Source organism: Phyllopteryx taeniolatus, chromosome 18 (genome assembly GCF_024500385.1).
Source record: "Phyllopteryx taeniolatus isolate TA_2022b chromosome 18, UOR_Ptae_1.2, whole genome shotgun sequence".
In the NCBI taxonomy this organism is placed as follows: domain Eukaryota; kingdom Metazoa; phylum Chordata; class Actinopteri; order Syngnathiformes; family Syngnathidae; genus Phyllopteryx; species Phyllopteryx taeniolatus.
In genome coordinates, this window is record NC_084519.1 from 10,401,468 (window position 1) to 10,427,004 (window position 25,537).

The following is a 25,537-nucleotide window of genomic DNA, read 5'->3' on the forward strand; positions in this document are numbered from 1 at the left end:
TTCCATCAAGTGCAGTTTAGACACAAATAAACAAGCCTTAATAGTAGGTGCAGCACATGTTGGCAAGTCATATACTGTACGTTTACATGCACAACTAGGGAACTACCGCTACAGCTTGCATTATGTTATATGCGTAATTTATATGAACAGGAGGAGATTTGATAAGTTTAGCCATTGAGTCTTGAGAAAGACGTAGTTGATAAACATGGCAGCGATGCATCTCTCAAAATGAAAAGAAGCCATTGCTGAGGTGGACGGCGATTGCGGCAGAATGAATGAGGCCAGTTGATCCAACACAGTGTGGCAGAGAGCCCGGTAGCTAGGTAGGCAGGCGACTAGTTAGAAAGGAAGCAAGCTGGTCCAAGGCACCAAGGCTTCACGGCACTGACAGGCGCAAAACCAACCCAGGTTCTACCTTTGGCCATGGTACTACAAGGGATCCTGGTTAAAGTAAGCTATTTTAAAAGTAAAAGAAAAACCTTTCTGGAGGGAGAAGCGGCAGCCAGAATGCACCAGTGTACTCTCTATCCAGTTCAATAGATAGCTTTCAAATAATCAAATACAAAATTTATTTTGTTGGACTATTATTTTGGAATGATACACAGAGTAATGATTTGACTCAAGTCATTTGTTGCCGTCCATATAAATAGTGAATCGGGATTTAGAGGGCACGTCCTAGCCCTATAATTTACCATATAATGACCCCACCCTAACACAGAAGTGAAAAATCTGTCAACTAATCATTAGCCAGCAGTATATTAAGCTCCATCGTACAGGAACAAACCTCATCAGACTACTGTGGCTGATGACCCAACAATACTCTGGGAGCCCTACAAACATTAGGTGCATACTGCACCAAACTGAATCGTGTCGTACCACTTGGAGGAAACAAGCTTTTTATAACCCAGAATCCATCACACCAACCCAATTATTTGATTTTCTCAACACACTGTACATTTATGCGGACAAACATCTAGAGGAGTGATAAAATCACAAAGTCAAGCCAGCTAATGGGGTTATATCATCGGTGATAATAATATCACACATTGAGTGGGGCAAGAACCAAACTCCTCAAACATTATATATACCTTAATGTATATCAGAAAACCAAGTGAATCCCACACGTGAGAAAGCACTTAGGAACGGCGGCAAGGAAACACTCCCTCTAAGAAAGAAACGTCAAACAGAACCCAGGCTCTGTGGGGCAACGATGCTTTCCGAGAGCTCTGCACAGCATGCTGGCAGACAAGTGAAGGGCAGTACAGGCAGGCTACAGGCTAAGTCTCTTCCTGCTGGTGTAGGGTGACATATTGGCTGCCACTTTTTCATCAACGCCTGGTGCTTAATCTGTCCAAATCTGTCTATTATTGCGGCGCATGTGAGCTACTAGTTATCGGAGAGCTTGGCAGGCAAATTATTTTGGATCTACTGTTGCACTACTGCAGTCCACGCACAAAAGCGTTGTGCTTTACACTCCATTTATATTCAGCATAGATGAGGACTTGAGTCATTGTGACCTGGATTTGAGTTATATCGGGTCACTGCTTTTATGACTTGTGACCTGACTTTAAAGATAAAAATTGGAATCTTGACTCGGTCTTGGGAGGTAAACACTTGTTATTTGACTTGAAAGACTTGATTTTGTTGTCAATTCTATAAGTTTGGTTTGAAGATAAAATTAATTAGTTATGGTATGTTAGCGCGCACTGGGAATGCCAGTGTCATGATTGGAGGATGAGCCTGTCAATCAGTCAAAACCCTCACAACGGAGAATTATTCCCTCTCATATCAAACTATCGTCATGTCGGCAAAGGGGTGCAGACTTTTCGGGCTGTTAAACTATGGGTAAATTGGACAATCAGACTACAACATTAAATTTCGTATGTTATTTGAAGACCCATCCTTCCCAGTAAACATCTGAATTGTTTAGCCTTGGGGTACATAATCTTGAGGTGTTATACATATAGTACATAAAGGTTAGATAATTTAGCCAATAATGTTACTACTTAACCTCATTGATCTTTCTTTAAGACCAGATATTGAATGTAAGAGTGCATTGATAAGGTGACTTGAGTAGAGACTTGACTTATCACAGGACTTGATGTGTGACAACCATTAAATGGACTTGCCCAAGAAATAAATGACTTGGGACTGTGTGACATTATCCCATATCTGATCAGATTTAGAGACAATAGACAATTATCACAAGATGCTACAGTTGTGTTTGAAGTTTCAGGCAATTTTCTGTTCAATGTTTTCCAACAACTCATAAAACCCAAATAGAACTACTTACCCTTGAGTCTTGATGTGGAAATTTCTCTCAACATTTTATCGTTGACTTTCCAGCACAAAACAATAGTCTACATGTATACTTCTATGCAGTCATTTTTTTTTTTAAATCCTTCAGCATCGTGGGTAACAATTCTGCATGCTTCTGAGTAAATCACATGCTTGTTCAGCTTCCGACCAAGACTGTGACAGCTTCATAGGTTAACACCTGCCTGTCACATTGCAAGCCCAACTTTATCTGTGCCTCTCACTCTGGATGAACTCATTAGAGTGTCACTCGCTCTCAGTGTAAAAAAAGAGCACACAGTCTTGCCTTAACCTGCATCGACCCACAAAACAGTGTATTGCTGTAACACATTACTAGCCACATAGCTTGTCAGCAATGTTGACATAAGCATAATAGCTTCAAATTAATAAACAATTATCTCAAACTCTTACAAGGGATGGGATTAAGTGGTACAGCCAGTTACGCCTTACCATTCACAGTCTTAATTGCAAAAAGATGCAACAGCAAACACATTAACAAGGTCTAATTGACAATGTTGGGCTGGCGTTACGGTGCTCTACCGCACAATCAAGAGTCAACGATTTTCAGAGGAGCGCTTAAGCACAGGGTTTCACTTTATAAGCCTGTCACTGGACATGGAAATTCAAAGAGAGGATTATTGACAATTACTGGATAACTTTTACCTGTGTGACTTATAGTTATAGCTAGCATTACATTTAATTCTAATGGTGTGTAATGATTTATGTTTATGACAATTATTGATTTTGAGAGCTGTACAGGGTTTATTTGGAACATCCACTTGAAGCATGGCTTGATAAATATCACTAGTGTGCTTGAATGGGCTTGATTTACAATACATTTGGGGGCATCAGGTTCATCAAAAAAAAAAATTTGGTGCCTTCTTGGCCCCTTAATTGGGTAGTTGGTGTCTACAGCGCAATGTTTAGACCCAAGGAGTCTGGGAAGGAATCATCTATTCACTGTTTACTTGTGCCAAGCACAAATTCAGTGTATTGACCAAATTGCCGTTGGGTTGTTGTTGTTTTTAAAAAAAAATCCATATTATGCCAAAATTACAGAGGATTTCTACAAAAGTCGGTCTGACTGTACCAAAGACTATTTTGGTGCAGCTCTTAAAGTTGGGGAGTATCAATTCATTTTCACTTGTGGCTGATTCAACCTTGACCGAGGTCTGCACATCTTACAGAGTGCTATTTTAGTGCAATTATGTTTAGGTTCTTCTTTGCAATCTACATTGAAAGATCCCATTTCAGCTACATCCAGGTAATCCAAGAAGCCATGCTACGCCAGCGATTCATCAAGTTTGGATGGACTTGGATGGGCTAATGCCCACTGAAACATCTGCAATTGCTTTATTAGCTCCATTGGATCAATAGATACACATATTAGGGATACTATCATCCAATAGCAGTTACAAAAATAATGAGTTACATGCTACAAATAAGCAATATTTGCTCATTGCAGTGAACAGTTCCAGGCAATGACTATTCAGAACAGAGGTCCTGGTTGAACAGATATGCTGTTCATTAGGATACATTCACTCAATCTGCAGCTGTCTAAAATAATGTGTTGTCATATTTACAATTTACAATTGACAAACACAACATATTGTGCATTAGTATACAGATGCTCTTAGGAAGAGAAAGACAGTATGTCATCACCTGTTCCTATGCACTTCCAAATTTGCATTAATCAGCAAACAGAACTACAGTTCAGCTACAGGGAGGTGATGATCTTAAGTGCCTGTGAGTTATCTGGTATTTTTACCTCACAATTACACCAAGCCTGAAAAGTTTGAATCACAAGAGAACGTAAAACTAATGTGTTTGGATTTTCAGACAAACGTCTTTATGAAATATAGAACAGAGGGAAACCTAAAATGTCTAATACTGGTTGTCTCATGCCCACAGATGGCCCAGAGGTCAGTATAGTGGTTCATTTCCAATATTAAAGGAACAACGAAATGAAAATATACAGCAAGGACCTACAGTAAAATGTACATATTAATATCTGGACCATAAAATATTCACACCTAATATGATTGTCAACACGGACAGGTAAAAAACTAGCCCACAAAGCGTAGTCTCTATAATTCAAGTTTGAATTGGGTTGTGTTACATGCAGCATTGGCTAGCTTACTACGAACACACACACACACAAACTCGACAGTAACAGAGGGTTATTGTGGTTAACAAAGCCCAGACAGTTGATTAAAGTCCTCATATTACACATTTACTCAATCGCTTAAAAATGAGGGAGTCAGCCTAAGTGAGACAATAATCAATTAGAGAAAACAATTAATGGTATTTTCAGCAGTGTGAAAGTGAAGTTGACATTGTCAGACTCTCGTAGCTTCATCAAAAGCAAAGTAGTCCAATGACGAAATGCTCTTTTCATCAGTTCTGGTGACAAGGTCCGTCAGCCAACTCTCAAATTATGAATGATTAATGAGCTACACTCATCGGCCACATATCGGTGAAATTCAACTAAAATGAGAAGCCAATGGGCTTTAGAAAATTAATGCATTTCAACTGAAGACTTTAGAAGCTGTGTATCAAGAAATGGAGTAGAACTGAAGTAGGAGGAGTGTAAATAATTACTAATTATTTAAACAAATTTCCAGAGGCTCATTTGCATGAGCAAGGCAATGCATGGCAAAAGTACAACCGACGTCGCAGTCAGCTCTCACAGGATCATCATATACTGTATTTCCTCCTATAGTGACCGGGGCATTTACTCAAATGCAGAAGCGTCCAGGTGTCTACGAGAGATGAGGCATTTATTACATTATTTAATGTGAAATTATAAATAGTAGATTATTATTGTTTCTTCATATACAGTGTACTTAACATCTCTAGACTTGTGAGTGGTCTGTTTTAAACTGAATTTTCCCTTAAGGGAATATAATCAGTATAATGAATTAAAAAAAAATTATTATTATTTTTTTTAAATCAATACAATAGAATGTTTTCAGTGACAGACTGGGTGGTAGGAAACTGAGGGCGCATAGCTTAATAAATATGGATGCACATAACTAACAATGTGGAGTGAGCACAGAGGTGAATGGAACGCAAATCACATAATGTAATAATAATACTGTGCTGGTAAACTAATACGCCATATCTCCAAGTCATCTCTCATGTGCCTCTGTAGGTGCTGCTGCTGTTTTGACCATCAAATGTGTTGGCAACAAAGTACCGGTGCTCAGCGGTTAAAACCTGAATGTCCACGTGTGAACAATAATGTTTGTAACCTAACGTAATCAAAAAGCTGGTATTGATTTTAGTGGATGCTTCTGCAGAAATGAGATGCTTCAATGTGCTGTGCTCATAGAATACTGAATTAGCACAATTCATGCATCGATTTACTTGAAAACATAACAACAGCATGAAAGTGGGAAATAATTCAGTGTGGCGGCTTTTTATTTTTTCATTCTGACAAACAGACTGCCAAATGCTGATCCCTGGAAATCAGGCATACAGTGAAAGACCAGACATTTGGGTAATCACTTACTGCGTCTCTGAACCATGACTATGACTAGTTCACGCCTACACACAGATTTAGATTTACCATTTGGGGATTCAACAAATATAAATTACAGAATTCAATTCTACAACTAAATACATTTAGTTAAGATTTACTTAAGATTACCCAGATTTTGGTCATGCGGTACAATTAAATAACTTAACTTCAGTTAAGGTTTACTTAAGATTACTTTGACTTTGGTCATGCGGTCTCCAACCCATCCCCCGGCAGGATTATACCACCCTGACAAGGGGTTAACGCTGGTTCAAATGCAGAGGAAATAACTGTGTCGCTGTCACTATAGGTCCTGTGACAGATGCTGCAGTTAAAATGAACCCAAACTGTACATCGAGACAATGACAACATTGTATACAGCTGCACTCGGTACTGTAATACCCTTGCATGTAGGCAAGGAGCGCCACAGTCGCCGATGCAATTTCAGCAGTTTATTGAACGGGACAAACAGTCAAACGCACAAGTACAAAATGAGAAAACTCGCAAGGCGCTGCTGTAGGCCGCCAACTCATGCCCAGATGCTCCACGTGGACTAACCTGCTCCAGCTCCTGATGTCACTCACCTTAGAGGCACACGTTCAACACACAACTACTACAGTGCACACAGTAATGAGACTTTCTTTACATTCTTTTATGTTTTTAAACAATACATTGTTCTTTATTTAAAATGTGGGGGGGTTTTGGAGGGTGGTTGGAACAGATTAGTGGCATTTCAATTTATTTCTAAGGGGGAAATTGATTTGATATACAAGGAAAATGAGTTACAAACTAGGTCACGGAGCAAATTAAACCAGTAAGTCAAGGTACCACCATACTGCCTTATGCATGCAAAAGTAGTTAAGGAATCAGACAAAGGAAGAGGAGCAGTACTTCATGCTTCTCACTTAGGTGGTCTGTGGCCCTGGCCTGCAAAAACAGTCCTGAGTTGGGGTTGTCCTGCAAATTTCCTCATCTTTCCAACGGTTGTATTTCACAACAAATCGATTAACAGAACAGCTTTACATCCTGCATGTTGCCTGTTTTTCAGCAGCGTACATTAAACAGGATCACAAGCTGTGTAATTCATTAAAACAACACATTCTCTCACCTTCATCTTTGCAAAGGGCATGTCGTAGTTGCCGACGTACAGTAAGCCGACAGTCTGCGGCAGCAGCCTACAAAGACAAAAAGGAGCACGGTTAACACTGCGCAAAGGATCCAGCACAAGAGTAACTTGAGTGGTAACACTGGTGTGAAGACATCATCACACTGCTTCCATTTTGCAGCTAGTAACAGAATGGCAGCAATGTGATATTGCACCCCCGTGAGCCCTTCTGTCTCACTGTGTGCAGCTTGAGGTGCAGAGAAAAGGACATTATGTCCACAATCCCAGGCTATGATAAATTGGAGTCAAATCTACAGAATTAAAAATAAGATTTCATGCATTTCGTACAAAGTTAGTTTGCTGTCGGCACAATACATTCACATCTTAGTGAGTTTGATTTGCATCAATTTTGTGTGTGTGTGCGTGCAAGTGTAATAGGATGGAAGTGTCTGTGCACTATTTGTCTCATCCCTGAGAGGAAGCCCAACAGATGGTTTAATCACATACTGCTCCAGTCCTCACCTCCCTCCCATGCCCCACCCCCACCATGAGCCTGTTGTTATTTCCAGAAGCTCAAGCTCTATTTGGATCGAAGATTCAAGAGCAGGGTCCTGTTTTGTTCTGGTTAACCATCCAGCTGAAACAAAGGGGGCTATTGTTACTAACTGCACTCAAAGTACAGTGCAGCTTTAGTGAATCTCATTCAGAGATTGAGAAGAAATAGGAGACAGTCAGTACACCCCCCCCCCCCCCCCCCCCCCTATTCTGTGTAATAATAGCGAACATGGAGAGGAAGGAAGGACATTAAGAGCCAAATAGTACTGCTGCAGTAATGGACACATGCATCTGTCCTTTCTCGTTATTGTTCTATTAATATGACTCGGAATGACTAACAAATGCTACAAAAAAAAAAAAAAAAAAAAAAAGGATGGCTGATTCCATTGTACCTCAATGAACTTTGTTAGGGTCAAATATATGGCCTTAGACATTGCAACCTTTAAAAAACATTGAAATCTAATGTGTAGTTGTTTGTTACCAAAGAAGAGGAAGATCAGAAGAATAACCCTCTACGGGACCAAAAGAAATTATAAAAACAAAAAAATAGGGGGGAAACACATCTTAAAACATGAAAGTATACAATATGTGACACGTGTTCCCCTGGGCACCACCCGATTGAAGGGCACATACAGTACAGACAAACAACCAGTCACACGCACATTCACACCTAATTCAATTTAACCTAACTTTTTGGAACGTGGGAAGAAAGCTGGAGTACCTGGAGAAAACCCACACAAGCACACAGAAAACATAAACACTGTGGAGGATGGACTCGAACCCCCAACTTCAGAACTTTGAGACGGCTGCGCTAAGCCCTCATCTACCTTGTCATTTTCCCACAGTTAGTCTTATTTTGGTATACGGTATAATGTATGAGAACTCTGCATTCACACACCATTTGCAAGATTCAATTGAAGCACTTTAAAAAGGTTCAAGATTAATTTTCAAGCCTTTCTTTTAAAGATCCATTTTAGAAACTTGCTCGTGTTGCATTGGTTAACTGCAATATTCACGGTTTAGACACTCTCCCCAAGGTCAAATTGAAGCAAGAACATTTAAGATACATTTTCAAGCCATTCTGATCACATGACACGAATATAAAATGTATTCAAAATGATAATTCTGTAACATTAAAAGATAAAAAAACAAGAACACAATTTTAATGTACTACATTAATACAGCATATTTGACATCATCTATCAAGGGAGTTATTTAGTCACAGGTTTGTGGTCAAAGAAATAAGCAAGCACATGGTTCGAGGTTAAACCATTTTTTTTTTTAAATCTTGAAAAACCTTGAAAACATCAGTCAACCAATTTTAGCAATATTAAGCAGTTCTGTGAACCCTGTGGATGACAACTGATGAGAGAAAAGACAAGGACAGCAACCTTTTATGGGCTTTAAAGCTTCTAACAAGTCAGCGTAAGCTAGAAAGGAGGTTGCTGCTAACTTTGATGAGGTTATGCAGTATCAGTCAAGGTTAAAGAATGGTGGGTGGAGCTGTTACCCAATTGTGGATTAAAAAGCTTGACACTCGAGTCCCACCATAATCATGAAAACGGTAACAAGAAGCCTCTCAAGGGCCAGCTAAAAGCAAACCATTTTCCATTTCTGGGAATTAAAAAACACTGCACACCTATTGAATGATGTTAAACTGTTATTAATCTCCTCTTCAGACACAACGCCAATGGATCAATTTATCGATCGTCTAAGCAGTCCATGCAATACTTGGGGACTGCTGAATTCCTCTTTGAATAGCTGCTGCTTTGCATTTAGTTCACTTCTACCTTTCCATTCCTCCTGCCATACAATAATAACAGCCTGCATTTGTGCCTGTGTTCAGAGACGGTGAAACAACCTGCAAGGCAAAGACGTGCTCAAAGATTGATTGCGTGGGCTGATGAATACACTGCTGTTACCTCCTCGTTTGTCTGTCCGTCTCTCTCTTTCGCTCAGATGGTAAGTGAGGAGAGACTTAAAAATACAAGATGGAGCGAGGTCTGAGGAAGGCCTGTGCCAATGAATTCCTCTTTTGGGGGAAGTATCACGACTCTCGCAAATGGCAACAACAATCATGCTGTGTTCTCCTGCACACAGTGCACAAGATGTGACTTTGATGCAGAAACAGTGACTGTGATCCTCCCAATCTGTTGGTGATGAATGATGGCCGGGTTCAGAGCTGGGAGCGAGGTCACCTGGTTCTCAGAGGAGGCGGCTGCGTGACAATCAAGTCTGCCGTGATGGGTCTGTTTGAGTGCACTTGCACACAGTCCTCACACACTGTGACACAGCCAGGCACAGAGCACAGTGACCAGGAACAAGGGGGGAGTAGAGCCGGCAAGCTATCCTTTGTTTGAGTGTGGCTGGTCACAGCTGGACTTTCAGCGCACTATTTAACATAGTAAGATGCCAACATTTGCTAATTATCATGTACAGCCAAAAGTAAATGTCCAACATGTACTGTATTAGACAAGTTACATATTGGCCAAATTGGCACACAACAAAAAGCCAATGACTTTTTGGAGGGGAGAAATGTACTCAGTGGAAGGGCAGTAAGTACAGTGATTGCAAATACACAACACAGCCAGGAATAAGGCACCATCCTCACTGATGTATCCTCAATTGCACAAAAAGAAGGCAGTCATAGCACACGGTTACGCTCAATTTTTATGTTGCTTATCCAATTTTAGTGTGAAACTCCACACCCAATTCCAAATGGCTTGTAAAGACGATGAGCATGCTAGGGGTTGTACTGACTAGTGTTTTGTTGTTTTTTTAAACTTTAATACTCGACAACATTTAGAAGTTCACTAGTCGCAAATGATTTATTTTTGGCTTGAGGAGACAGAGCCGCTTGCAGCAACAGATGAGTGTGCTCGATGAAATTAGTCTGTCACTTAATTTATTGAAATTGTCCTCTATTTCTGTATGCTCATCTTTGGTAAGTGAGAGAGAACCAGTACAGAGGGGAAAAAGCCAGGCTCCAGCAGGATTTTGAACAATTGTTCGGCACACACTATCAAAGTGGAAGGCGAATTTTTCCACCACACGCGAAGAGGTCCCTGATTGTTTGTAAGCACCGCAAATTCGCACCATGCAGAATCCGCTTCTGTGGTGGGCGACGGCGTGCAAGCTTTCACCCAGCCCACGTCCAAGATCTTGTGTTCTAACATGTATGTTCTATGTTAATTTGGTGTATGAGCTGTTCATTATCAATTGAGTATAGATTACTGAAAAGCATTTCCTCCTCCTGTCATTTTTTTTTGAGTCATGGGCGGCCGTGGCTCAGTCGGTAGGGCGGGTTGTCCAGTGACAGAACGGTCACTGGTCGAATCCCGGCTCTGACTGTCTGCATGTTGCATGTTTTTGGGATGTGGGAGGAAACCGGAGTACCCGGAGAAAACCCACACAGGCACGGGGAGAACATGCAAACTCCACACAGACGAGGCCGGATTCGAACCCCGGTCCTCAGAACTGTGAGGCAGATGTGCTAACATTTTTTAATTACAGTTCTGAAAAAAAAAATCAAAAAATAAAAACTCCACTTTTATCACATTAGTGTCAACTTAAAAATTCAAAAAATCTGTTCATGCAAACATGTAAGAGAACAACAAGAAGAGTACAAGTGCGCAGATTTAGATTTTTACACTCCTTATGTTGAATTAATGAAATGAAAGAATAAATGAAATGTTGAAAAAACCTGAAACTCAATTTCAGGTTATTCTAATGCACAGGTGTCAAACTGGTGGCCCGGGGGCCAGATTCGGCCTGCCACGTAATTTTATGTGCCCCGCGAGTGTGTGCATCGACTTTGTGTTTTTGCTAAAATTCCAAATTTCCTTCACTTTTAAAAATATTGTGATATTTCAAGCATTTTGTTACCAACCCTACTTTTAAAATAAAATTTATTCATACTGTAGTTGAACAGTTTTTAACCGGCTTTTGATTTCAAAAGTAATTATCCATTAATTTGTGTACGTATAATAATATGAGGCAATCATACATTCATATGGGGTTGCAGCCATAACGGCCCTCCGAGTGGAACCATAACTGCGATGTGGCCCGTGACAAAAATGAGTTTGACACCCCTGTTCTAATGGAATTACTCCTGCCACTTCCAATTTACATTCTTTTTACTAATGCATACAAGAAACATCGAGAGATCCCAATTACCTGCAAGGGAATGATTGCCTTTTACAGCACAGAAAAGTTTTTTTTAAGGGCGGGCGGGGGACACAAAGATAAGCACCGGTGCATATGAATAATTCATGTAGCAGAGGAAGATGACCACAAAATGAGAGAAAACGCGAAGGGCAACCATGGTCTTTGCACTTAAAGCGTCTGAAAGCAAATATTCTGTGGGAATAATGTATAGTAAAAGGAAGGAATTCTGCATATTCTCGCAGTATTTCCATAAGAGGAATTGCTCTCCAAGGCAGTGGGAAAGGGTGGATGGGAGGTGGGGGCAAGTGTAAGAAATAAACGGGCTATAGAGGAAAGCTTGTCAGTTAAATTTCCCGCGGCTGTAAGGTATCTCTTTGACTGTCAAAAACACAGTGACAACACCGAACATACTGCAGTGCAAGAGGCACTGTTTTACATACCCTTCTCCTCCGACTTTTGTGATCTTGAGGCGAAAGTCCACTGAATTGAGATTGGGGGGCTTCCATTTCAGGATGTCATCACATCTTCCAGGCTTGTATCTCTGCCAACATATGACAACATGAAAATGTGTTTGGATGACTATACAGTGGATAGAAAAGTTAACATACCCCTGTTCAAATGCCGGATTTGTGTGATTTTAAAAAACAAGACCAAGATCATTTTTTTCCCTTTTTAATAAAAATTTATTCTAGCGGGGAAGTAAACAACTCAAATAATGTGTTTGCCGCTTATAACTGGGATGTGGGTTTGCTCAGAATTAACTAATCACATTCAAATGTAAGTGAGTCAGCGCACACCTGTCACCATTACATTGTCGCTGATTAACTCCAAATAAAATTCAGATATTCAAATAGGCTTTTTCCCCTCACAATTTTATTTTCCTTTCTAGCAGAAGCCTGAAGGTTTTGTACGAACACTGACTGCTATTTGTAACTGTTTATAATTCCCTGCACCTTGACTAAGGCCCCAGTTCCACCTGAAGAAAACCACCCACAGAGCACGATGCTGCCACCACCTTGTTTCACTGTAGGACTGAGGGGTTGGACTAATGAATGGTGGAGGGCATTATGAATACTTCAAAATACAAGTTAGTATAAGGACAAAGCCATCAGGATGCTGCTCAAAAGCAAAAATAAATAAATAAATAAAAAGTCATTAATAGCCTACTAAATCAACTTAGTTTCAGTAGTGATTGTGAACACTGCCACATCCCTGTTATAAGATGGTGTCAACACTTGTGCAACACATTATCTCAGTTGTTTACTTTTATATTCTCTTTCGAATCAATTTTTTCCTCCCCAATTGAGTTATAAAGGTTACAGGCCACAATACAGGTAAATAAAGTTTAGAAATAATTTTTCCAATTTTTTTTTATAGCACGAAAAACTGACATTTGAACAAGGGTATGTAGACATCCACTTTCTAGTCAACCTGCTTTAATGAAACAGGATTACACTATCCCAAAATGTGTCTTTGTCAAGCCCATACCACTGCAGACTTAAGGCTGAGCAATTTGTGAGCAGAATTTATCAGTAGAAAAATAGACTTAATGGTCTTGCTGGTAATCTCCACTTCATTTTAAATGGTAAACAAGGACTGTGCAAAAGGTTCAAGAAATTCTTTGTGTTCCACCTAAAAATTGCACAGTTGGATCACAACATAACACAAAAGTTGAATAACCTTTCAGTCATCCTGTGAGCTTAACATTCACGCATGCTTGCCTCCAACGCCTTGATTATTTGGGTGTGCGTGACATTTAGGAGAATATGATGTGCAGTGGAATATGAGAAATGTAAAGGCATGGTGGGTGGAGGCGGGAACAGATGACCAGATTCTGTCACTGTCGGGTTGCCCAGTAACACAAGTCTACTCTGACAAAAGATGTCTGGAAAACAGACAGGATTCCTCAGGAGATCCTGCGCTGTTACGCCAAATGACTAAATAAGGATCCATCTACATACTGGAAGTTATTATTGCATAAATCACAAGAGGCAGACAAGGCACTTTGCTTTGTTGGATCATCACACAACACACGTGTAGATATATATGCATACATACATATATCAGCACATATATACATGTACAGTGCTGTGAAAAAATATTTGCCACCTTCTCAAATTATTTTGCATAGTTTCTCCACTTTCTTTAACAAACAAAACAAACAAATATAAATATCAGACAAACACTGGGGAACAATTTGAGTTAGATTTTTATGCTGATTAAAATTAAAAATGCACCTCATCTATAGCTTATTTAATCACTGGTGCATTTTATAGTCGAGCCCCATATGCATTCATGTTTTTTAAAATAAACAGTGGATAGGAAATTTCGCATATTCAATACAAAAATAATAACATAACATAAATTAGGGAATATTATGCAATTACAAGCAGAGAGAGCAACGGGTCTGAATTTAAATGAGGCTTGTGTAGAAAAATTGAAACTGGATAAACTAATTAGAAAACCACCGGCACTGAATGTACTACTTCATAAATATGTCAATAGAAAATTAATGTGCAAACATATATGCAATTAGTGGAATGTATTTCTGTTTAGATAGCTTTAATAGTAATAAAACAAAACAATACTATCTATTGAAAAAAACTAAAATTGCATTTTGCCCCACTGAATTGTTATTAATCCACAACATGTACAGGCGTTCTTTAAAAATGAATCCACCTACAAATGTTTTTTTATTATTATAGGAAAGGGGGACTATCTTTACTAAATCATCATCATGCAAAATTCAAGACTTCTGCCAACATTCATCGAAATTGAAACATAGTGCAGTGTTAGTAGTTTGAGAAGTAGAAAAACAGGGCAGCCAACAGAAATACTTTGGCTATAATGTTAGTGTTTTTTTTTTTTTCTTAAGAGGTTATGTTTGAAGGCACAGACTTGTGTGCTGAGGATTACAGATAAAAGGCAGGCCTGGTCAATAGATCTGCTCCTAGGAGGAAAGTCTACCTCTTACAGCTTGGCCTGTTGAGTCACTCTGACACGTATGGAGTTTTGTTGGGGATGTACCAAGCGGTTGTGTGGCACCAAGCTTAATACAGTTGATGAAAATGAACGAAATAATAAAAAGTAAAATTTAAAAAACATTTTTGTTGATGAAATAAAATAAAACAAGAGTCCTTCTAAAAATGATAACTGAAAAGACATTCCCTCATTACAGAACTAATTAAAATGAACCATAATCTGTAAAAACAAATCTGTTTTCATCTGCTAAAGAGGCAGTTTATATATATATATATATATATATCCATCCATCCATCCATCCATCCATCCATTTTCTGAGCCGCTTCTCCTCACTAGGGTCGCAGGCGTGCTGGAGCCTATCACAGCAATCATTGGGCAGGGTACACCCTGAACTGGTTGCCAGCCAATCGCAGGGCACATACAAACAAACAACCATTTGCACTCACATTCCCACTTACGGGCAATTTAGAGTTGTCAATTAACCTACCACGCATGTTTTTGGGATGTGGGGAAATGTGCCCGGTGAAAACCCATGCAGGCACGGGGAGAACATGCAAACTCCACACAGGCGGGGCCGGGGATTGAACCCCGGTCCTCAGAACTGTGAGGCAGACGCTCTAACAGTCGTCCACCATGCCGTCTATATATATATATATATATATATATATATATATATATACATACATATATATATATATACACATATATATATATATTTTTTTTTTTCTTTTCTTTTTTCTTTAAAGGAACCACCGGGCCCCAAGTAGAGCAACCTATCTGAGACAGAAGTCGTGACCGACGAGGTGCCAATCATCTGCCGGGCACTCGTGGGCACACTCAAAGCCAGTCAGGGATTAGTCAAATTAGGCTAGCAGTTTTAAAACTACAAACTTTAAACCAACTGAATTTGGAAAAAGTTCAAACGAAATAAAAACTAACGCTAATGAAAAATTCCAAACTATCAAAACCTTGTGTGGCACAAAGGATTTAAATGAAACAAAAATGAGGCAAAGGGGAGAAGTTAAAAAGGCAATTTGTCTGCTGAAATAACCTACTGACATGCTAAATAAAAGGGATTCAGAGGGTCAAGACCTGTATTCAATCCAAAAACAATAAATGCTGTGAAGTTCTGGTAACAGTGTTTTTAACAATTTCTTTTAAAATGTCACGTCCAAAAATAAACCACAGTCTGCACTGATTTTTGAGTGAACTGTTCTGAGATTAAATTATAAGCATAGAAAGACCAGAGCCCTATTTCAACACGCTATCTTCCATTTTTATATTTGCCATCTGCGTTTAAGGTCTGACTATAGAATCAAAATCTTGCCAATAATGCCTGAACAAAGAAAACTTATTCCAAGATGGCTCTGCAATGGCTCTGATAAAACACCCACCACTGCAGCAGTAAAAACCTTTGTGCTAATATTAATGGACATTCACAGCAGCAAGACCCTGCTGAGATTAACCCTGAGGACTAATCTCATTCATGCAAAAAAGATTAACATTACATCTGGTGTGGAGAGCAACAAAGCCCAATGAATTTGGAAGCGACTACTGGAGTGCTGGGCAGTGCTTGCTATTCACCCTTAAAGAATAATTATCTGTTAAGACTATAAAATACTGTAACAGGGCCTTTTGTTAATGGCTGTTACTCTGCCTCTATGCATGCACTAAATACAGGGGTGTCAAACGTATTGTAGTTCAGAGGTCATATACAGACTAAATTCAGATCAGTGAAACAATAACATAGTTAATACAAATAGCATCACCCCTTTGTTCTGATACAAAGCAATACAAGTACATAAGGCAAAGCTTTCAATTTAATGATCAACCCTTTTGCAAACCATTAAGAACCACCTCAGATTTCTTGAGGAAAACGTCAAATTTACTTCATTTTATCATCTACTGTGTTCATGTGTGCATTATAACTAATTATGGTGATTGTATATAAAGGCAAAACTTTGGGTCACAGAAATTTGGAACAGAGACGGAAATATAGTATTACACTTAAAATTAAATAAACTCCAAGTGCATAATAATTCTCAAAACCAAAACTTGATCACTTTTTTTTCCAATTGAGTTGTACAGGTTACAGGTCACAGTCACAGTTTTGAAATAATTTTTCTTGGTCTGTTGTTGTTTTTGTCACCAAAACCTGGCATTTGAACAGGAGTGACATTTGACATCCACTGCAACTAACCGTAAATGAAGTAACCAAAGCATCAGATAGAGTGCTCATTACGACGTAGTGCATGTCTACATTGTAAAGTATCACATGCTGCCAGTAAGCAAAACTAAGCATTATCATTTTTGTAAAGGCAGAATATTTGATATAGTTTTTGTGTAGGCTATCATCATACTGTGCAAGTGGTCACACTGTGGCAGTGGGGAGGAGGTAAGCAGAGATAGGATTTCCAGGAAATAGTATCTGTAAGTGCTGAGGATTACAATATTTCATCAATTATTTGGCAAGGCAAACACAATGAAATGTGTTTATGTGTTTCCATGGTGAGTATCAAGCGTTCACTCTGGGGGGGTGACATTAAGAGTTTCACAACAACCCAATAGTGCGGCTCCTACTGAGAAATATTAGTTACAAAAATATGTGTATTTATAAAGAGTGACAGATTAGGGTCTCCCTGTCAATCAATAAACCATGTTACAAGCAAAAGGTCAGAACACTAAATGCATTTGAATGAGAGGATTTATTGAGTGAGTCAAGATTGAGTTTCCTAATGTAAATTGGCAGAAACCCTGACAGTTGTTAAAAATATTGATTTCATCACTATTGCAGACAGGCTCTCTGTGTGAAATGCACCCTCATGCTATCCCCCCAAGCAAAGAGGCTGCAATAAGCTTTAGCTGAGACCCAAAGCTGTAGTTACAAGCACCCTACAATTGCATAGTGCATTTTATGCTGCTTTTGTTAGCGCTATAGTGGCTTGCAGATCCCCCCAATTTAAAAATTGAATTGATGCCAAAATGTAATTGACGCTTGAGTCAAAAACTGTGTTTCAGAGGAGAGAGAAGACATTTTGGGGTGTCATCACAGAAGCATCAAAGACTTTGTTGCAAAGGGTTAACAGAGCCACAAAGAAATATGGAGAAAAAGATCCAAATTAACTAAAATTTGAGATGAATAAAACATAATGTAAGTAAAGGTAGCAGAATCCAAGGTAAAGGAGGCTGAAACTCAATCACCACTAAAGAGAGATGTACTGTCAGTTGAAACGTCAAGACTGGGCCAAGAAATAGGAAAGAATATGAAAATTAATTGGTTGGAAATAATGGTCAACAGATAAGGAAACTGATAGACTCCATGGATTGGTGTCTGTTATTAAAACAACAACAACTGTTGTTTATCATTCTCACTTTAACAGACAAATTGGATTTTCTTTCATTTTTCACTTAGTTGCATTATAATTCTAGGTTTTGGGGGGGGGGGGGGGGGGGGGTTGAGTGGGTTGAGCGTTTTGGACTAAATGCAATTCACGGATGGATTTGTAAGAAATTAGTTGCAGTAACCAAGACGGGCTGTGACTACTATGTGAATAAGTGTGGCAGTGTTGTTAGAGGAGAGGGAGATTCCCCAAATCTTAATTAAAAGAAAAAAAATAGACTGTACTTTCATATTTTTGTTAGTTTGGAGGGTAACTGCGCATTACACAGGCTTGATTTTGAAACAGTCAGTGAAGCAATACATCACCCACCATTTCCTAATGTGTGGTTGTGAAAAATAATTTGGACATGGGTGACAATGAACTCCTGATATTGTTTTAGGCAAAATACACAGACATGCCCAATAATACCACTCCTCTTATTGGCAGCATTCTGAGTAAACGCAAAACCTCTCAAAGAATGACTCTGGGACAACGCAGTCATGCTTGGAGTCCTAAAGAAAAATCAACTAATTCAATACTACTGAAACTATGAAATCATTTAACATACACTACAAAGTATTAAGATGCAACACTAAATGTCAAGTCATTAATAAATCATGGGTTTGGCAAGGTTGTCGGAACGGTTTGTGAAAGGCCCTTTTCTGTTCCAGCAAGACTTTTCCCGAGCAGACACAGCATGGACAATACAGACATGTTTGGCAATTCTGCAAGTCTGAAATTGACATAATCTTCCAAAATATTAAATTCATCCAGAAAAGCTCACCCCAATTCTATAACAGCAAGTGTATTAGATTTACAATTTCCATACTGTTGAGCTTTGATTTTGATTTTATTGAAGTTGTTTTGGTTGAGCTGCAAATTGAGACATCAGATGCTCCTCCACAGTATTTCAGAAAATGAGATAGAGATAACTTGCCACTCTATTTATTTTATTTTTACACAAGAGTGAAGACTCACAACGGCATAAAAAAAATGGAGCCAATCTTTGCTAATTTGATGTAATAAACCAAGTGCCAACCAGCTTGGACAATGGACCAAATGATTTGAACTGATGACTGACAAAGTTTGTTTTCGCTTTACTGAATCTGACTGATTCCCACAGGTCACAATCAGGTGAGTAAATTCACCACTGAACTATGACTTATGTTCAATTTAATGTAAAAATATAAAGGCAATGCAATTGTAACAATGGTTACTCACGTCAACATGTAAATTTACTTGGCTCTGACATTATAAAGTGAGGTGACTGCATATATTTTTTGGATTCAGTTATTTCAATTCTTTCTTGATTGTGTAAAAGTTTTCCCTTCTTAAGTTATGTAGATGTGATTCAGCGAGGACTTTTTCTTCATTAAGTCCATTATCATTTAATATTGCAATACTGTCATTACTGATGACAAAATATCAGTGGGATTACCAAAAAGTTACACAGTAGACTCTCGGCCCTTGAGTCCAGTGGATAATAAAAATATTATAATCACTCAAAAGTAATTTTCTCTTTTTCCAAAACCAAGTACAATACATCTGTATAACAAATTTAGCTGTTCCTCTTGTAACAAAGTCATACACAGTGGGCCTGTGTTACTGTGAAATTGCGTGGAAAGTGTTTTTATTTCTACAATAACAGATGGTAAGACTAACATAGCATCAGCAGGAGGTATGAAAAGACGTCATCGGTGCAACCACTCAGTGAAAATAATCTATGCATGGTCACAAGCCTATGGCCGGTGACAGATCATTATACATACTGTCGAGTGGAGCTTACTTACCCCACATGGCTGGAAGATGAGGCCATCAACTTCGTGGCTGACCTGGGACGTAAAACTGCCTTCCAGGAGCTGAGAATGTAAAAAGAATGGAGTTAGGCAAAACTAATACACAAGGTAACTGGAAGCTTTTATTCAGAACATGTGAAATAACATATTTGTACAGTCAACAATAGTTTGAGAGCACTAACTATATCAGGCCTGGTAACAGTAATAATGGTACTGTCAAGGTAAAGACTGACAGGGGCTGTGAGAAAAACTGATCTATAGGGAAATAATCTTTGTAAATGATAAACTTTGATGAATAATTGACAACTGACGCATGGAAGGAATGTATTTCATGTCTTCCATTAACGCTCAATACAGTGGAAGCAGAGAAAGGGAATCTTTGTATTAAGACACTAGCAGCCTCAGGGAAAGCCGCGTTATTGTACGACCCCAATTCCAATGAAGTTGGGACGTTGTGTTAAACATAAATAAAAACAGAATACAATGATTTGTATACAAATCATGTTCAACCTATATTTAATTGAATACACTACAAAGACAGGATATTTAATGTTCAAACTGATAAACTATTGTTTTTAGCAAATAATCATTAACTTAGAATTTTATGGCTGCAACACGTTCCAAAAAAGCTGGGACAGGGTCATGTTTACCACTGTGTTACATCACCTTTTCTTTTAACAGCATTCAATAAACGTTTGGGAACTGAGGACACACGCTTTGTAGGTGGAATTCTTTCCCATTCTTGCTTGATGTACATCTTAAGCTGTTCAACAGTCCGGGGTCTCCGTTGTCGTATTTTACGCTTCATAATGCGCCACACATTTTCAATGGGGGACAGGTCTGGACTGCAGGCAGGCCAGTCTAGTACCCGCACTCTTTTACTACGAAGCCACGCTGTTGTAACACATGCAGAATGTGGTTTGGCATTGTCTTGCTGAAATAAGCAGGGGCGTCCATGAAAAAGACGTCGCTTGGATGGCAGCATATGTCTCTCCAAAACCTGTATGTACCTTTCTGCATTAATGGTGCCTTCACATATGTGTAAGTTACCCATGCCATTGGCACTAACACAGCCCCATACCATCACAGATGCTGGCTTTTGAACTTTGCGTCCATAACAGTCCGGATGGTTCTTTTTCTCTTTGGCCCGGAGAACACGACGTCCACAATTTCCCAAAACCATTTGAAATGTGGACTCGTCGGATCACAGAACACTTTTCCACTTTGCATCAGTCCATCTTAGATGAGCTCGGGCCCAGAGAAGCCGGCAGCGTTTCTGGGTGTTGTTGATAAATGGCTTTTGCTTTGCATAGTAGAGTTTCAAGTTGCACTTGCGGATGTAGCGCCGAACTGTATTTACTGAATTTGGTTTTCTGAAGTGTTCCTGAGCCCATGTGGTGATATCCTTTACACATTGATGTCGGTTTTTGATGCAGTGCCACCTGAGGGATCAAAGGTCACGGGCATTCAATGTTGGTTTTTCGGCCTTGCCGCTTACATGCAGTGATTTCTCCAGATTCTCTGAACCTTTTGACGATATTATGGACCGTAGCTGATGAAATCCCTAAATTCCTTGCAGTTGTACGTTGAGGAACATTGTCCTTAAACTGTTCGACTATTTTCTCACGCAATTGTTCACAAAGAGGTTAACCTTGCGCCATCTTTGCTTGTGAATGACTGAGCAATTCAGGGAAGCTCCTTTTATACCCAATAATGGCACCCACCTGTTCCCAATTAGCCTGTTCATCTGTGGGATGTTCCAAACAGGTGTTTGATGAGCATTCCTCAACTTTCTCAGTCTTTTTTGCTACCTGTCCCAGCTTTTTTGGAATGTGTTGCAGCCATTAAATTCTAAAAAAATGATTATTTGCTAAAATCAATCAAGTTTATCAGTTTGAGCATTAAATATCTTGTCTTTGTAGTGTATTCAATTAAATATAGGTTGAACATGATTTGTTAATGTGTGCCCTGCAATTGGCTGGCAACCAGTTTAGGGTGTACCCCACCTCCTGCCCGAGGATAGATGGGATAGGCTCCGGCACTCCCGCGACCCTTGTGAGGATAAGCGGCTCAGAAATTGGATGGATGGATGATTTGCAAATCATTGTATTCTGTTTTTATTTATGTTTAACACAATGTCCCAACTTCATTGGAATTGGGGTTGTACAATAAAAACACTTTCTGAAACATGAAGTGTAAAAACAGCATAGTGCTATAAAACTACATAAAAGACCATAAAGGCACAACAGTGAACAATAGGAAAAAATGGCGTGTAAAATCTTTTCCCAAAAATCTAACTTTTATTTTTAGTGATGTAATGACAGCTGGTCCAATCAGGTGTTTTACTATCGAAGAACGAAAAATGGACATAAATTTCATGGTGATACTGTGTTGGAAATGTTAGGGATGAATCACAAATATAAAACCTGCAGTGGTATGAGGACCAGCCTGATGCTGCTGCAAGGGGGGGATAGAAAATCAATCTCAAACACTATCATATGCCTTAGAAAATTCTCCACCGTAATATGAAACGAAATAACCACTGTAATATATGATCTCACATAACCGCACAAGGCAGCATCTGATGAAAGCCCTTTAAGGGGCAAACAATAAATGTAGCACAGTGAATCTACCAAATAGGGAAATTATTACAAAGCAAATATAAAAATGTTACAAGCTTACAGTTTATTTTAGTGGCACAGTAGTCCATGTGGAAACTCTGCTTTTATATGTTCAAAATGGTACCAAAGTTTAGGCAACTAGGAAATGGCCTTGATCGATAAAGAAGAAAAAAATGTGTACATATAACACTAGGTACCATTAATAATCTCCAAGCGACCATAATGATTTAAGGCAGATGGCAACTAGAAGGCACTCAGAGAAGACAACTCAGGCAAGGCACCAAACATTTGACCAGAAAATCAACCCATGTCATCTTGTTTTGTACCTAACCAGGTTTGTCTAAAATAAACATGGATTCCAGATTGCTGGCCACAAGATAATGACCATTAGTATTTTTTTTTTGTGTCAACTTTTTTTAATAAGCTGTATTACTGTGAAAAAGTCTAGCATTATAGCCATATAAAATGTTACGTATTATTTGGTTGGCCTGGACTGACCTTCCCATAATGCGTTTAAATGTGGGCCATTGGCTACCATCACCAGCATTTAAAATGTCTCTACCTCTAATGTACCATGCTTAGACCATGTTTAAAGGGCTACGCTTCCACTGTTGATGTGATTTAGTGTTGTTTTTGCAGATGCATGTATATGTAATTGATTAATATTCTGAAATGACATTAGGCTCACATCGACAGGCATCTGTCCATTTACTGTGCAGTTGCATTCGCAGGTATTCAATTTATTAGTGATGCACCGAAATTAAAATTCTTGACTGAAACCGAAAACCGACGAGGAACCCAAGGCCGTAAACGAAAAGCCAAAACACTGAAAGAAATGCCTATGAAAAGTATTAGTCAAATTACATTTATGGCTATGACTGCAGAGCTACCAACCTCAAGAAATTCCCTTGTCTGAATTTCCATATTTTTAAATTGATGTCAAGAACATTACCGCGAGACAGATATTGCAGTATATTATGTAATATGATAAAAATCATTCTGCATACTGTTCAAGTGCACAACATAATAATCATGTTACAATAGTAATCGTTAATAAATTATGGCTTCAATATTTGTTATTTTAATGTATTTACTGCATCAACCTTGTGATGGCGGACGCATCTGCAGCCAAATGTCTTCTCTTACATGCTATTTTTGTATTTCCTTTATCGACTATTGCTGCTGAAACAATGCAAATTTCCCCACTGTGTGACTAATAAAGGTTATATTATAAATATGTATTATAATAATGTACTTTCAAATTTATAGGTCCATTTTCTCAAGTGACATAGTGGACTAGACGTACTACCTCATTTCCGGTTTCCGATTCCGGTCCCTGTGTGGCTGTCTAGCTTTATTGCGTATTCCATGCAGTATTTATTATTATTATTTTTTTTTTTAGACACTTATTTATTTGCCTGCTATTTTGCTCTTCAAAGTTGGTTACTCTACACTATAATGCGGTTCCAGCCAGACCTATGTCACAAGTGTACTGTATCACACAATCATTTATTTTGGTGTTTTGCGACTTGGTCACAAATAGTAGTACAAATAGTACCAAATTAGCTTAGCTAATTGGTAAGGGTTCATTACTCCTCGTCCTCCCTTTGTGATAACGATACTTATCAGAAGTGTAGCTTATTTCCCTGCCATGGAGAAAATGATGAGTGACTTATGCTCCGTTGGCACCGTACGTGAAGCGAACATTCGCCTCTGCGGCTCAGCATTGTATTTAGCCGCATTAGCTGTAGCCTGTAGGTAGCTGGGGCGGCGCAAAATAGCGTGCAACAAGCATTTCCCCTTAGTAAACAGAACAGCAGAAAGCAGCGAGATTCGGTGATTGTTAAATGTAGACACGCCGTGAATTTTTGCTTGCATCATAACAACATCCTGTTTTGGTCGTTTTATTTCGGTGACAAAAGTCGGTCCAAAACCGAAAAACGCACTATTGGGCCATTTTCAGCTGAACATTTCAGTGCATCACTACGATTTATAATGGATTATTATCTATGTTCGGAAAAACGCCTGATTCCAATCTTATCTTATAAAGAATTTCATGAGTACAGGAGACCCAAATGTGAAAAAAAGCTTTGTTTACATCTCACTATTCATTTTTTCTTCTTCCAAAAAGATAGCTTTCTTCGCACACAGGGACTCAATAACTGAATAATGAACCAAGTAATCAAGACAATAAAACATTAACATAAATTAATCAGTATCGCTCCACTTTTGCGCAGCGCTGACATTTCAATCAGGAAGCATCCAGTAATTGAGAAAGCACGTGACTCGTTGGTTTCATCTGATAAAGTGAGACACTTACGATGCAGGAGAAGACAGATCATCATCCATCCTGTCGTTGAACTGACCCAGACAAACTAATAAACTCAGTCACAAGCGCCACAAATCATGGCATAATGTAACCACATTTGGATTTAATGCATTTGTGACAAATCACGCTGTTTCCTATCAAAGATGAGGCTGAGGTTCTATGATGACAGGCTTACTCTAATGGGAAGCACAGAAAACAATGAGAGAAAAATGATGCAAAAAATGAGAAGCTTTAAAGACATTTTTAGATACACCAAATACTGCAGCATTGTGTCACGAGGGCAGACAGAAAAATGTATTTCATTTACATTTAAGAAAAATAAAGAGTAAACTGCCACATGCACCTAAATGGCTACTAAAATATGCTTGCGCTCTTTTGTATTCGTTAAAGAAAATAAAGCCACGTCAGTGCTCTTGAGAGGGATGAATGAGTCACACCAAACTTGACAATCATGCTGACACGGAGAAGGCAGAGAGTCAGACTAAAAGAAATGGTGTCTTTATGCGGGAATGGCTAGTGGGTGGTAAGATCTAGGAGTTCCATTTCACTTCTCTTGCCATCTTAGCATACCCACCCACCACTTTCACTCAGCATGGTGAACTTAGATGGATAGAAGAGCAGAAATAAGACTTTCACTCAAACACCCACCTTCTGTAAGGAAGTACCTTGAAGTGATTAAGTGCACAAGGGGGCAGTGGAACTGCTTTCAGGTTAAAGCTCTTTGGGAAGGAAACAAGGCAGTGCATATGTTACAGAAGGGGTGTGT

General features: G+C 39.0%; 1 protein-coding gene across 7 annotated transcripts in view; it reads right to left on the reverse strand.

Moving 5' to 3' along the window:
- Positions 1-25,537, reverse strand: part of rngtt (RNA guanylyltransferase and 5'-phosphatase) — a 90,208-nt gene that overhangs the window by 12,036 nt on the left and 52,635 nt on the right. For all 7 annotated transcript variants that reach the window (XR_009785550.1, XR_009785551.1, XR_009785552.1 and 4 more), the window contains exons 12-14: positions 19,816-19,884; positions 12,104-12,204; positions 6,945-7,011 (exon numbers count right to left, since the gene is read on the reverse strand). Coding sequence is in view for 4 of the 7 variants with exons in the window: in XM_061754923.1 (XP_061610907.1) it covers positions 6,945-7,011; positions 12,104-12,204; positions 19,816-19,884 (237 nt within the window). In the remaining 3 variants the exon portion in view is untranslated. The remainder of the gene's footprint in view (positions 1-6,944; positions 7,012-12,103; positions 12,205-19,815; positions 19,885-25,537) is intronic.